This window comes from Marmota marmota, unplaced genomic scaffold, assembly GCF_001458135.2.
Source record: "Marmota marmota marmota unplaced genomic scaffold, marMar, whole genome shotgun sequence".
Classification (NCBI taxonomy): domain Eukaryota; kingdom Metazoa; phylum Chordata; class Mammalia; order Rodentia; family Sciuridae; genus Marmota; species Marmota marmota.
The window spans coordinates 21,180,116-21,195,960 of record NW_026000016.1 but is presented as its reverse complement, the minus strand read 5'-3'; the positions used below and the strand labels follow the sequence as shown (position 1 = coordinate 21,195,960).

General features: G+C 33.7%; 1 protein-coding gene across 4 annotated transcripts in view; it reads left to right on the top strand.

Annotated features, from left to right (window-relative positions):
• Ahctf1 (AT-hook containing transcription factor 1) overlaps positions 1-15,418 on the top strand; it is a 66,257-nt gene extending 50,839 nt beyond the window's left edge. For 3 of the 4 annotated variants that reach the window (XM_048809271.1, XM_048809269.1, XM_015483565.2), the window contains 7 exons: positions 947-1,046; positions 2,853-2,950; positions 6,114-6,298; positions 7,723-9,511; positions 11,123-11,256; positions 12,437-12,519; positions 13,753-15,418. In XM_048809271.1, the coding sequence (XP_048665228.1) occupies positions 947-1,046; positions 2,853-2,950; positions 6,114-6,298; positions 7,723-9,511; positions 11,123-11,256; positions 12,437-12,519; positions 13,753-13,945 (2,582 nt within the window). In that variant the 3' untranslated portion in view covers positions 13,946-15,418. The remainder of the gene's footprint in view (positions 1-946; positions 1,047-2,852; positions 2,951-6,113; positions 6,299-7,722; positions 9,512-11,122; positions 11,257-12,436; positions 12,520-13,752) is intronic. The other variant, XM_048809270.1, reaches the window with a different exon arrangement.
• Positions 15,419-15,845: the final 427 nt, after the last annotated feature.

The window sequence follows — 15,845 nt, the reverse complement described above, 5'->3', positions numbered from 1 at the left end:
CGTCCTTACTGCCAAAACAATCACAGAACAATCAAGATAAATGTCCAAAGGCCCATGAAGTGAGTCCAATGGCATTTGGATTGTGATGTCTCTGTTACATTAATTATTAATTTCTCTGTTAAATTCAGGAGTCTGCTGAAGTAGTGTATGTCTAGAGATAAACACTGCTTTTTTTTTCTGTGTCATAATTCCATTAAATGTTTAAATGATAAATATTAGAATAGAATGTTCATAGAAGAGCCAGGTATGGTAAATACCTGTAGTCCCAACTATTTGGGAGGCTGAGGCCAGGAGTATTGCAAATTTGAGCCTTGCCCAGACAACTTAATTAGACCGTCTCTCAAAATACATTTTTTAAAAAAGGGCTTAGGAATGCACCTCTGTGGTAAAATGCTTGCCTAGCATGCATGAAGCCCTGGTTTCCATTCCCAGGACCATAATTTAAAAAAAAAAAAAAGAATGTACATAAGAATATCTTAATGGATTGTTTCTACCCTATTGGGCAGTCCCAAGTAGAAATCTATATGTGTGTGTGTGTGTGTGTTGGAGTCAGAATCATAGAAGACATACTCTAGATTAAAATAGACTAAATTTGAATCCTTGTTCAACTATCTAAGTATGCTTGGTGATACGGGATAAACAGTGTTAATATTATGCTTTAGTTTTTCTGATATACCTCTTTGAATATTTTGGATTAAGTGAATTGATATATGTAGAACATTTGCAATAAATTGTACTTGTTCAGCCAAAGGTAAAAAGTTGGAGGTTAAGGGAGGCTCTTTGACTCAGAATTAGTAAAAGGAACTGCTGACAATCTGATGCCAAGGAAATAAACACAAAAGAACAAAAAAGCAGGCCTAGCAACTTCTTAAACAGTAATAGTTCAAGACCTGTGCAATTATAAAACATTTAGCTTAAATGATATTTTTACCTGTATGATTTGTAGACACTTTGAAAGTTGCAGAGGAGTCCCTTTCAGGATCAAATAACTTAAGCTCCACTGAAGGAACCAAAACATCACTTTGTGTGCCATCAATCCATGAAGGGTAAGTTTATGAAGATGGTTTCAAATATTTTTCCAAAGAAGTTTAATGAAATTATGAACCCATAGCAAAATATTCTTTATGTATTAGAGCTCATTTAGATTTTTGACATTCCCATCTTGAATAATTACCTGTATTCCTAGTTGTTCAGTTTTATAGTTGTGTTATTTAGTTACCATGAAATAAATCTTAATACTACTAGACATTTCTATAATATAAAGACCTAGTGAATTGAGGCATATTAATATTCTTTGACTCTTTCTGTTGAAGACCAAAAGTTCATTCACAACTATGGTATTATTCCATGTGCTTCCTTTTTTTAGTAGTTTCAGGATGATTAGGCACAGGACTCCTGTAAAACCAGAGTGGAACATAGGGGAGATGGCCGAGAGAAATTTTTTTCCTTACAATCATACAATAGTCACTCAAGTTTTTTGATAACTAATTAAAATATTATGCTGTCAAATAAATTCATTGACAGAAAAGGCCATGCATTAGGTGATATTTATTCATAGTGCTTGCTGTTCAAAACAGGATCTGGTAAAATGGTACCAATTCCCATACAGTTTATCATCTATTATAAGAAGCTTATATTAGAATGTAAATCAGTGTACTGCTTCCTTTATTGAAAGTCAACTGAACTGATCCATATGAAGTAATTAGTTCACCTGGCAAAAGCTCTTTTCCTTCATTTCACGACTAAAGACAAGATTGCATGTCAGCACTTGTAGTGCTGTTGTAGAGGATACAAAAAAGTGGCAGCTTCAATTATTAAGAGGTAGTAAAGGTTATTTAGTAAAATAACTCATCTGAAATGTGATGATTTAAAACATTGCTCTATAAGTAAATAAATAATGAGCAACTTCACAAACCATCTGCAACACAATAGTCACCTGGTAGGTCAAACTTGGTCACATACTTCATTTCTGAGAAAACATCACATTTGATGGCTGGAATTTACCCAGACCTTTATTGAAAATGTGGAATAAAAGATTATCCAATATTTTATTGTTTTAGTGTTTTTTAAACTTTAATGAAAACAAATGTTATTTATTACAATGGATTTGATAGGTAATTGCATCAGTCATAAAACAAAGCATTCACATGAGAAAAGGTTTCATTGAGAAACTAGGTGAATATTCAACATCTTGGCAGAGCTCTAGTTCCTTTCTGAATATAAGTTTAATATTTTGTGGTGATTTATTGTTCTCTTATCCTTGCTACAAGCATTGTGGTTGAGGAAGTCTTATATCCATGTGTACATCAAATACATTATTCTCTATTTTAAAAATCAGCCTAATTGGGTTTTAGGGAAGGGTCAGCTCAGAATATGAAGGCTGTCAGCATATTCTGAAACTTATTTTTATCATGTGTGTTAATACAGGTTTCAATGGTCTCCCATTATAAGTCTTTTTACCCTGTTTTTCCAATTTTAAAATATTGAACCTGATCCTACTGTGTATATAGGAAATGTTCCATAATACTTGACAGGCTTATTTGAAGAACATGGCCACGATTATTAAAAAAAATCAGTGAAAGTGTAATTTATGCTGACACGCATTTCAATAGATTTATTTGTACTCTGATGTCATGTCATTGTCACTGAAAAAGTAAAATAATAGAAAGTAGGAAAACCAAGTATAGCATTATTTGTTTATAAATTCACTTGCATATTTTATAATATTCAAAATGAGTTTGATTTCTTTGAACCTTGATTTTCATCAGCAGAATAACAGAGGCAGTAGGACAAAGCAGGTAGAGAAGGTGGGATATTTATACATGCTAAAGTATACATTTCTATTTCTAAAGGAAAATCCTCACCCCAAAGTCCAAGATACCAGTGTTGGATAAAGGATTAATATCTGTTGAAGCCTACAACTCTACAATTAGAGCAGACAACAATGAATGTATGTGTTCATTTGATTATTTCATTTTATTTCTTCTCTCATTTCTACCACTCTTTTTGATTTGCTTCCCTAGAATAAAGGCATTCTAAGGAGATATGTCAGCTATCAAAACAATAGGTTGCTTGTAAGGCATTTTGGAACATGAAAGAATAAGTCAGGGAAAGTAATAAGTATAATTCATTGAATTTTTTTTCCCCACAGTTAACCCTGTTTTGGGGTGTGGGACACCTACTCTCAGACGCTCTCTGTATTATACAGAAGTGAAGCTACTTTCTTTGGTAACCTTATAGCTTTCCATACGTGTTATCTCATTTAATCTTCATGACACCATGTGAGGTGTAATTATCTGACTCAAAAGTCCTTTGCCCTTAACTGTAAATTTGTTTTTCTGTATTTTTTGTCTGATAAATACTAACAATATAAGATGGAAATATTAATAGTATTCATTTCTTAGTTGTCAGGATTAAGCCAGATGTGTGAAAAGATTTATTTCATAGTTGTCAGAATTAAGCCAGATGTGTGGAAAGTATTTAGAATAGTGCTTGGCACTTAATAAAAGCTGTTCCTATAAATTGTTTTGTTAATTTATTTAATTTGTTATATATGACAGCAGAATGTAATTCATTTCATATTACACATATAGAGTGCATTTTTTCAAGTCTCTGGTTGTATACAAAATATTTTCACACCATTCTTGTCTTCACACTTGTACTTAGGGCAGTGATGTCCACCGTCCTTCCTACCCCCATGCCTGCTCCCTTCCTCACCCTCCCCTTTATCCTAGCTAAAGTTCCTCCATTACCCCCTGTGGACATGAGTCAGCATTCTCATATCAAACAATGTTTTATTCAGCCTTTGGTTTTTTGGGATTAGCTTACTTCACTTAGCATTATATTCTCCAACTCCATCCATTTCCCTGCAGATGCCATGATTTTATTCTTTTTTAATGATGTGTGTAATATTGCATTGTGTATACCAAAGTTTGCCTTGCCTATCTGTTCATCTACTGAAGGGCATCTGGGTGGTTCCACAAAGATAGCTATTGTGAATTGTGCTGCTGTAAACATTGATGTGGCTGTGTCCCTGTAGTATACTGTTTTTAAGTCCTTTGGGTATAGACCAAGGAGTGGGATAGCTGGGTCAAAAAATGGTTCCATGCCCAGTTTTCCAAGGAATCTCCATACTGCTTTTCATATTGGCTGCACCAATTTGCAGTCCCACCAGCAATGTATGAGAGTGCCTTTTTCCCCACACCCTAGCCAACACTTCTTGTTGTTTGTATTCTTGATAGCTGCCATTCAGACTGGAGTGAAATGAAGTCTTAGAGAGTTTTGATTTGCTTTTCTTTAATAGCTAGAGATGTTGGACATTTTTTTCATGTTTGTTGATTTGATTATATATCCTCTGTTCAGTTCCTTGGCCCATTTGTTGATTGGGTTATTTGTGGGTTGTTTTGTTTTTCGTTTTTTTTGGTGTTAAGGTTTTTGGGTGCTTTATAGATTAATGCTGTATCTGATGTGCTTGTGGTAGAGATTTGCTCCCATTCTGTAGGTTCTCTATTCACCTCACTGATTGTTTCTTTTGCTGAGAAGAAGCTTTTTATTTTGAATCCACTCCATTTATTGATTCTTGGTTTTAATTCTTGTGCTATAGCAGTCTTATTAAGGAAGTTGGGGCCTAATCTGACATGGAGGACATTTGGGCCTACTTTTTCTTCCATTAGGTGCAAGGTCTCTGTTTTAATTCCTAGGTCGTTGATTCACTTTGAGTTGAGTTTTGTGCATGGTAAGAGATACAGGTTTAATTTCATTTTGTTACGTGTGGATTTCCAATTTTCCCAGAACCATTTGTTGAAGAGGCTGTCTTTTCTCCAATTTATGTTTTTGATGCCTTTGTCTAATATGAGATAACTGTAATTATGTGGGTTTGTCTGTGTCCTCTATTCTGTACCATTGATTTACAGGTCTGTTTGGGGGCTGATTATTTATTTATTTTTTTCTTATTTTTTTGTTTTACTGTTTTGTTTCTGTAGGCCTATACTTGGGTATATATCTTCAAGACAATCTATGTCAGGATTTCTGTTGGATAGACATGGACCTACTAGGTCAAAGAATATTCAGATTTCTAATATTATTATTTTCTGCTATTTTCATATGTTGATAAGTGAAAAGTACCTATTTTCCCATACCTTTTTGCCAGACTGATAGGTGGGAAACATCTTCATTTTATTTTACAGCATTTGCCTATTAGGGATAATAAGCTTTTTATCTATTAAAAGTATGAATATTTTTTCTGGTTTGCCTTTTTTTTAATCTTTTTACCTTTTTATTGATTTGTACTCATCATTAAAAATGATTTTTAGTGGGTTGAGGTTGTGGCTCAGAGGTAGAGTGCCCGCCTAGCATGTGTGAGGCACTGGGCTCAATCCTTAGTACCACATAAAAATAAAGACATTGTGTTGACTTGTAACTAAAAAATAAATATTTTTTAAAAGGATTTTTTTAGTTAAGTTGGAGACATCTTTTCTCCTTGAGGTTAGTGTTTTTGTGACATTCACAAATGCTAAACCTAAATATAACCTATGAGTATTAGTGACATGTAAACATTTGGTGAAAAGAAAAATAAAAGGAATATTTTTGTGAGCCCCTCCACCTAATTTTGAAAAGTGGTAAGGTACATTTGTGTTTATTTGTATGCTTTCTGCCAAAAGAAAGATATCTCCTGTTTTATAGCCATGTCAAAATCTAGATTGCATGTCCCTAGTATAATTCTGCACTGGTTTAACAAAGATAGCTAGTTGTCTTATAATCACTAGGTAACACATAATTTTCAAAATAATGAAGAACACTTCCTCCAGGAATTTGTCATTATATTAAACTGTCAGAATAAGGATAGGAATTACAGTCCAATGGAAGAAAACAATGTTGCCAGTTTTAAATGTGTAATTTATATTATGTATATGTATTATTTCAACTGAATGTGTATTATCCTGGCAAAAAGTGGATTTGCCTTTTAAAAAGACCTTTCCTTTTTAAGATCTTAGACTTTTTAAATTAATTTTTCAAGGAGGTATATAGCTTTTTCTATTGTGTTTCCTTTGTTAATTACATGATTTTCAGTTTAAAATGTAAAAACCTTAACTCTTTCCCCCTACCCCCCACAGCAGTGGCCAGTAACCTTGGTGATAGTGGAAGCTCTGGGCTCATCACATCTGAAAGTCCTGTTATCTCTGAACATACCTTAAAAGAAGATCATGAACTAGAAATTGATGTACTAAAAAAGAATGTTGACATACCAGAAGAGAAGCTACCAATTCCTGACAGTTCTCCTGATACTCAAGAAATTCATGTAAAAAAAATTAACTTTTCACTTTTTTTTGTCAGTCTTTTAGTTTTGGTTTAGTTAGGTTTCAAGATATGATAGTTCAAATTTAATGTATTCATTCAGTTGACTGCTGTATTAAAATCTAAAAATTTGTGCTAATTAAATACATTAATATTTTGCAGAATAAAAGAACACGTCCTTAAAGAAATTGGTTTTCATGAAAACCAATTTTCTGTTAAAAAAAGTCATGATTTAATTTTTACTTATATGCTTCAAATGAAAGGCTTTTTTAGCCAGAAGAAAACATACAGTGGCTACTCCAGAGACAATAAGACTATTGAGAAGCCTATATATGAAAATGAATAGATACAATTAAACAGGATACCCCTACCCCTACCTTAAGCATATTTTGTAAGGATGATATTTACCTGGGTGATATTCAATTTCTGAACAACTCCAAAAAGCATTTTTTATACTTAATATGTTTTATGGTTTTTCTGTGATTTGACCAAATTTTTATATGATAAGAGGAAAAACTCAAAATTATGTATAGAAATGTGTATGGAGTTTGGGGAGTACATTAAAATGTTATGAGTATCTATATTTATCTTCATGAGTGCTGTGAAATAGATGGCTAAAGTCCCTATTCCTTTAGTTGTGAAACAATAAAAATGTGGGCATGGTGTAAATGGGAATCCTCACTTATAGGCTATTTCCAATCTCATCTCAATGTTTGGGGAATGGGAAAATGTCATTGTCTAGGTGGGTGGTAATGTTCTACCTTCTTGGTCAGGAGATCTCTCTGTTACTCTCTACCTCCTCCTTTTTCTCCCCTTCCCTTACCAAAAGGTAAATGCAAGGACCATTCCTTCTTCCACCAAACCCTTGCAGGAGAGGTACTGAACTTGAAAGCCTTAGGAATTTCATGGTTTATGCAGCCCCAGCAAAGGGAAGAGGATTGAGTCTAGCCCAAGGGAGCTTATGTAGGTGAATTGTTCTTCAACCTTATGGGGATCATGCTGTTTAGAAAAGTGTGGATAGTTAGGTAATTTGGGGATTTTCATTAAAATATAGTTTGGGGGTTATTTTTCTCCAGTTAAGTTTTCTGTTGAGTAAGAGTAGAAAAAATCCTTAATTTTCATAATAGTCTCATAATAATTTTCAATTTTTTGTTTATACTGTCATAGCTAGGGAAATGTGGAATTTCTAGTTTAATTACAGTCATAGTCTCTGAATATAGTTGTTTTTGACTGAATTCTCATTTAGGCCTGAATTTTTAAATGAATATATATAAAGTAAACCTTATAGTATGTGCCAAATATCAAATGTAGCATTATTTTGAAAAAATGCACACACCAAAAATAAATGGTCATTAAAAACCTTCGTGCTTTAGGCTAAAATAGATTTTTAAATTTTTTAACTGGTCTCTTATCTTTAATTAATTTTAGGTAATTGGACATGAAAAGCTTGAAGTTCAAAATTCAGGAGAAGAGGCCAGAAATCTTTCATTTAACGAGTTATATCCCTCAGGAACTCTTAAGCTTCAATATAATTTTGATACTATTGAGCAACAGTTTTGTGACTTACCTGATAATAAAGACTCTGCTGAATGTGACATTGCTGAAGTAGATGGGGAACTTTTTGTGGCCCAGAGCAACTTTACCTTGATATTGGAAGGTGAAGAAGGAGAAGTTGAGACAGGTGATTCTGCAACACCTAATGTGTTACCTAAAGCAGCTAACACAGCATCCAAGGAAAAACTTGTATACAGTGTGGAACATGATGATCATGGACATGTTGCAGATATTCCATCTATCATAACTAGTGATCGAGAATCCCAAAAGGTAGAGACTTTACCATATGTGCCTGAACCCATTAAAGTAGCAATTGCAGAAAATTTATTAGGTGTGATTAAAGATACAAGAAGTAAAGAAATTACTTCAGATGTAATGGAACAGTCTGTTCATGAAAGCATACCTTTAATAAGCCAGAAGGTAATGTGTTCTACCAAATTAGTCAAACCTGTGATAAAGACTTTTCAGGAAACAAGTACCATGACTATAAATGTTAGCCAGGGTGATGACATGGTTTCCTCTAGAACACGCATGAGAAAGAGTGTCCAAAACCTGAGTATCACTACAGCAGGGCAGGAGTCAGCAGATTTTGCTACTCCCAAGATGCTGGGGCCACAATCTATAAAGAAAACTAGAAAAGCAAAAGAAATTTCTGAGGTTTCTGAAAGTGCCTATTCTGATATCAAAGGAAAATCTCAGAATCAGCAAATACCTCAAAATTCTATTATTTCTAGGAGAGGAAGGAAGAAAAAAGAAACTAATCAAGATACATTAGATAGTATTGATTCTGTGGAACAAGAATTGCAGGTTACTTCAGGTAGGGAACTAAAAAGGTTAAAGTCACCTCAGCTTTTGGAACCAGCAACTGAAGAAATTTCTTTTAGAAAAGAAGTTAAGCTTTCATCTGTTACAAAAAGGACTCTTAGAAAAACTAAAAAATCTATAGAAAATCAGGAAAGTGTTGAAATTAATGTTAGTAAAATAGCAACTCCTAGCAAGACTGTCAAGAAAAAGCTGAGAAATGCTGATACAGAAGCCTCTGAAAATATGCAAGAGGGGAAATCCAATGACCAACTGCCTATTAAACGTAGTAGAAGGATCAGAGAGAAAGAAGTTACTATGTCAGATATGATAGAAGAGTCTAAACTTGATTCCTCCCAGTTGATTCTTCAAGCAGAATTTGATTTGCCTGCCACAACTAGGAAACGTGGTAGACCAAGGAAAATAAATCCATCAGAAAATGTTGGATCTAAGACTGTTAAGGAAGAGAGAAGTCCCAAGAAGAGAGTTCTTAGCATCCGAAGATCTTCAAGGAATGCCTCAGCTAGAAATGAAAATATTGATGTTGGAAAACCAGTTTTAGAAAAAACCATTCTAGTGCCAAATGAGGAACTTGTTTTGGTGACAAGCTCTAAGAAAAAACTTACCAAGAAGACTGAAAATCAATGTCAGAAAAGTTCATTACACTCTGTATCAGATGAAATGACACAGGAACAACCAAATAACCAAGAAGAAAGATTACTTGCCACCTCAACTTTTGCTAAATCTTCTCGTAGTACAAGGACCAGGTCTAGCAAGGCCATCTTGTTACCAGATCTTTCTGAACCAAAAAATGAGCCTTTATTTTCTCCTCCTGCAGCAGAGGTACCAAGGAAAGTGAAAGGTACTTTTATTTTTATTCATATTTTAGATATGCAGAATCTTCAACCTAAAATTTGTTTAAAAGCACTATGTGGTTTGATTTGGCTTAAAGCAAAGATTTCATGTTTCCAAATTTGTTTTGAAATTTCAAGGATTCTGTATGATTTAGTATGCCTTTTTCTTTTTTTCCTTTCTTATTTTAATCCTATAATTCACCTGACAATAGTGTTTTTCTTTCTTTTTGGCGGGGGAGGGGTGGTACTAGGGATTAAACCCAGGGACATTTAACCCACCAAGCCACATCTCCAGGCCTTTTTAATATTTACTAGCAACAGGATCTGGCTGAGTTGCTTAGGGACTTGCTAAATTGCTGAGGCTCACTGGCATTATAGGTGTGCACCTCCGTACCCAGCTCATAGTGTTTATTTCTTCGAAATAGCATTAGAATAGTGTTTCTCTTTATTCTGTCCTTATATCCTAATGACTTAATTTTGATTTCTCTCCAAATAGAATCAGCTCTTTAAATTGAAGAACTGTGGCCATTGGCTTATGTCCCAATGATATCCACAAACACTATCCCCCTCCCCACCCCAGGTACTGGGTATCAAACCCAGGACCTTGCACATGATAGGCAAGTGGTTTACCATTATACTACATTCCCAGCCCTTTTTATATCTCCAATATTCACTATGCTGATGAAACTTTTTAAAATGCATTGTAATTTTGCAGTCACATATCCATCACAAGCCCAGGAAAGCAACTTTCCCATATAATTGACAATTTGTCCTCAAAATGATTTGTAGCCAGGCATAGTGGTGCATACCTATAATCTCAGTGGCTCGGGAGCTTGAGACAGGAAGAACTAGAGTTCAAAGCCAGCCTCAGCAAAAGTGAGTGCTACTCAGTGAGACCCTGTTTCTAAATAAAAATACAAAATAGGGCTGGGATGTGGCTCAGTGATTTGAGTGCCCCCAAGTTCAGACCCCAGTACCCCAAAAATAGATTAGAATAGATTGGATTAGATTAGATAGAAAGAAAGAAAAATAGTATAGTCTGATCTATGAGAATACGTGGAAGGAACAGTAGATAAAGGCTGAATATTTTTGTACATGATATTAAACTTTGTTTCCTTACTGCTTTGAAGTAGTTGGGGAAAGTTTCTGAGAAGATGATTCCAGAAGCAGAAATGATTAAAACTAACAGATTGGGACTGGGGTTGGGCTGGGCTGTAGCTTAGTGGCAGAGCACTTGTCTAGCATGTGTGAGGCACTGGGTTTGATCCTGCTATCCATCTACAACTAAAAAAAAAAAAAAATCTTTTTAATTAAAAAACTAATGGATTATACAATTTTGTACCTGCCTTTTATGTCATATTTTTATTATAACATTATTTAGTTTGATTCTTTAAATACTTGTAAACAATTAAAGGTAAACATTTGTTTTACCTAAATGATACTGAGATTCTTCCCATACCCTATCCCTCATGATTTCTCTTGTCCTAACTTGGTCATTAAGGGGTACCTACCCTGTGTTCTCTATTTTGGGATGTTTGCATCTTTGTAATGTGCATCATTTGTTCTAAGCTTCTTGTTGGATACATACAGATACATTTTTCCCCCCAACTTTTCTTTAGCTGCAAAAATAGAGGCTCCTGCACAGTTGAAAGAATTAGTTTCAGACTTATCTTCTCAGTTTGTATTCTCACCTCCTGCTTTGAGGACCAGACGAAAGAATACATCCAGTGCATCCAAGCTTGTAGATGAACTGGTAAGGAATATAGGATTTTGTGTGTTTGCTTAAACATACTTTTTATTTTTAAAATATTTCCTGAATAATCTTTAAAGGTAGCAGCCATTTTTGGTAAAAACCCCAAACCATCATGTCTCTACTCTTGAAGATCCTACTTTTAAGACAGATCTTTGATGTTGCTGATAATATATTACTTACTGGCAGCTGTAATTTAAATTACCTTTTGGGAGGTAATCAGAATTATTTGGGTTTATTTACCTATGATATAGGTCCTTGAGCCCCTAAAGTGTCATTAAAGAATTTATTTCACAGTTAATTCAATGGCATAGTTACACATTACCCTAGAGTGGAAATTCTTTAGGGATTGTGAGTCCTTTATATATATGAATGTTAATTTATAGACATTTATTGAATTATCTGCCATTAATTGGTTATTACACAAAAATAACTCAGCTCACAGTTGAATGAAATATACAGTTTAATTGAAGAGGCAAAAACAATAGGTATTTCATTGCTTGATCAGAATCATTTATGCAGGGCTGGGATTGTGGCTCAGCGGTAGAGTGCTCGCCTATCACGTGCGAGGCCCTGTGTTCAATCCTCAGCACCACATAGATAGATAGATGAATAGATAGATAGATAGATATTGTGTCCAACTAAAAAATAAATATTAAAAAAAAAAAAAGAATCATTTATACCCAAGTACCTCTGTAGACTGAGGGCAGAAGAGACAGGCATTCCTGGACCAAGAAGGCAGAAGATGTACAGAATGCATGGCAGGGGTGGGTAGGCTGGGAACATTCGTTCACAATAGTCATGTTTGTATATTAGATCATTTTTGTGAAAGATGAATTCTAGGCAGGAAAAAAAAAATTGTTGGCAGCCTAATCCCTAAAAGATGAAGATCCTGGATTTGGGGACCTAAGCAGTAGGAAGAGCAATTGTCAGTTTCCACTGGAAATAGAAACATTGAAAATAAAAAAGAAAACTTGGAGCATAGTTGACTTGGGAGTGAGGAATAAAGAGCAGCAATCTTCTGAGTTTCTACTGAAGAACAGAAGGAGTCAGTTTTGGACTGGATAAGTTTGAATTTATTTGCAGTGTTTGGCTATATTCTTTGACTCTTTGATAAAAAAACTGTTTAGATTTCAAATGTTTAATTACTTAGGATTTATCTCTGTAAAATTTCGACCCATAGGAAGATGATACTAAATCAGGAGAAACTATGGTAGAGCAAAAAGTGAAAAGAATCAGGATTGCAAAAACAAAACAAGCAAGCAAGTAAGTATGACTTTCCATTCTATAATATCTAACCATTTGTTTCTTCAAGTTACAGCTAAGAAAAGTCTTATTTAAAAAGGGAAATTATGGCTGGAATACTTGCCTAGCATGTTGTAAGGCCCTCAATCCTTAGCACCATATAAATAAATAAAGGTATTGTGTCCATCTACAACTAAAAAAAAAAAATCTTAAAAATAAATAAAAACTAAAAGGGAAATTATGACTGGGGAATGTAGCTCAGTGGTAGAGCACTAATGGACACAATGCCCTGGATTTGATTCCCAACATGGCAAAAAAGGCAAATTCTTATGGTCATTTCTAGCATCGACTGATTTTGCTGTTGAACAAGTGATCTCTATATAGCCACCACAAAAGTCTTCACACTTTTTAAAGAAGGGTGATGGGGCTGAGGTTGTGGCCCAGGGGAAAAGCATTTGCCTAGTATGCATGAGGCACTGGATTCAATCCTCAGCACCATATAAAAATAAGATATTGTGTATACCTTTAACTAAAAAAATAATAAATATTTTAAAAAAAATAATAAAGATGATGGAGGTAGTTTAGTTCTCAGTTGTTCTTCCTTTTTGTAGTGGATTGGGAAGGAAGTGGGATGGTTCACCTTTCCACTAGTAAAGATATTTTTAGTATTAGTAAATAATTGTAAACGTTTAAATCCTGCCATTATTTCACTACATCTGTGGGGAAATTACTCCATTTCAGATTCATTAAAGGTGTCAATTCATTTTCTTTCAAAACTGATTTAATGAGACTCTTGACTATAATTAATAACACTATTTACTTATAAATTTGCTTTGAACATACTTGACAAACTCCTTCATGTTTGAAATTATACATACATTTGCCAGTTGCTGGTGTTTAAGAACTGCTTTCTCTCATAGGCTGTCTGGGCCTGCTAGGCCCTCATCCTACAGATGACTTCTAAGACTTGGTTCACTTATCCTTGTAACCCAGCAGTATTTATTAATACATGTGAAACAATTAAGGAAAAATTTAGCAGTGATTGTTTTAAAATATCCATATCAGAAAATAAAAGTACAACCTTAACTCTGCCTCTAATTATCTTACATGACTTTTAAAGCTGTACTTCACTTTCTCTTGAATCCATTACCTCTCTTGGAAAATGAAAGCATTTGGTTAGCTATCTTTGAGTGATGAAAAACCAGTTATTTTTGTTACTTCATGCATTTATTCTTAATTGATTCTTTCTTTCAGAAATACAGAAGAAGAAAGTTCTTGGTCACCTCCTCCAGTAAAAATTAGGCTGATTTCTCCTTTGGCAAGCCCAATTGAAGAAGTAAAGAGCAAATCAAGAAAAACTGCAGAAGTTAAAGGAAAAACTCTTGGAAGGGGCAGAAAGAAACCATCCTCCTTTCCAAAGCAAGTTTTACGCAGGAAAATGCTATAATTTTTTTCCAAGATTCTAATGTACACCTGTTTGTAAAGTCATCAAAATTGTGTGGATTATTAAAAATTATCCAATTTGGAAGAAAATAATTTATATAAACTATTGTAAATTTTTGTAAATAGAATGTCTTCAGTAAGTAAAGTAACTCCATACGGAGTGTGATTCTTTTAGTTCAGGTGTTTTTTCTATTTTATATTAAGACTTCATACATTTATATAATATGTAAATATGGCTTCTTATTGGAATGTTAAATAAAATGTATACTTAACAGTAGTTTGTGTCTGTTAGATTTTTGAAAGGGAATTTCTGTCTTAATGATTTTTATATGCTAGTAGGCATTTGTCCCATTTTTCTCTCTATAGTTAAAATACTAGACCAATCTTAAAATGAGGGTGATTGAACTATTATTTTTTAAAGTTGTTATTTTATAACTTATGCACTTTGATTTTGTGATTAAGATTTCTAATCATAATGTGTACTTTTATTTGGTTTTGCCTGTTACTATGCTGAAATTGAATTATGGGCATGTAATTTTGCTGCCTTTTTGTAGTTTCACAAATTTTGTGTAATCTACCTACCTCAAATGAGTAGTTTTCCAAGTAATGCATTGTGGTTAACTATAATATTGGCATTTCTTGTTCAGCAAGCTTAAGGCTATTTATCTTTAATGTCTCTTAATTCAGAGACTTATTACCCAGGTTAGATTGACCGGTTCACTGCTTATTAGCAACCTCATGAAAAGATTTGAGAAGAAAATGTAAAATAAATCTGTTTTACCAATATTCAGTACACCTTGTGTGTGCCTAATATTGATAATGGGAGAAGTTCGGATAAATTTTATAATATTCTTGCTATAAAGAAACTTACTGAATCACAGAATTCCCTTAATATTCAGGATTTAAAACTGGCAAATTAATTATCATAGGACCTCAGGCACAGATTGAGAATGGGAAGAGATGAATAGATAAAGAACAAGAAAAAAATGAAAGCACCCCTTTTTCTGCAGTAAGACTTTGTGCAATGAAGTAATGATACTTGATGCAGGCCATAAATTTCATCAATAAATAAGTGTTGTAAAATAATTTATACTAGGTAATTGATAGTGTGTAATGAATGGACCATTAATAATTGATGATCTGGAAACAAACTGCCTTTGTCAGCTAAGCTTTTAATGTTTTAGTATGAAGCATAGCAGTGTGGCTTTCTACATTATTTTTCTACCAAATAACAGTATGGACAATGAGAAAATGATGAAAATGCCTCTGCCAAGTAGCGACCGTGTGATAGTAGCAGTACGAGTGCGGCCATTTAGTCAGGTTAGTGGTAAATGTCACATTGCCTTTTTGAAAATTTAACTGATTTTGATTTTATTAATTTTTTAATGATAATTATAAAACTTATATTTAAGCTGCTTGTCATTTATGGAATATTAAACTTATTTAAATGAATTTGTTAATAAAGATCTAAATATGATTTAGTAAGCACTTAATTTTATTCCTTTGCACAAGTAGCACAATAAAAAAATTGATAAAAAGATATACTGTCAAGGTAATATTTTTTAAACCAATGCAATTTGGTAAACATAACCATATTATACTGTTTTTAATAGATGTACTCCCCCCATAAAAGAAGATTTTACACAAATTGCCAATTCTAAATGAACTCTGTTATAATGAATTTATGCATAAATGTATTTTTATATTGCTTTTCACCAAAACACTGCTAACAACATTTTTAGGATAGTTCATCAGTTATACTCTATAGAAACCATATATAGCAACCATATATCTGTATCAATGCATTGGTTAAATTCTAAGGTAATTCTGAACTGACCTACTCGGTAAACTTTTTAATCAGCTGCTGAGGATCAAACACCACTAGAAACTGAGAACACAAAGGA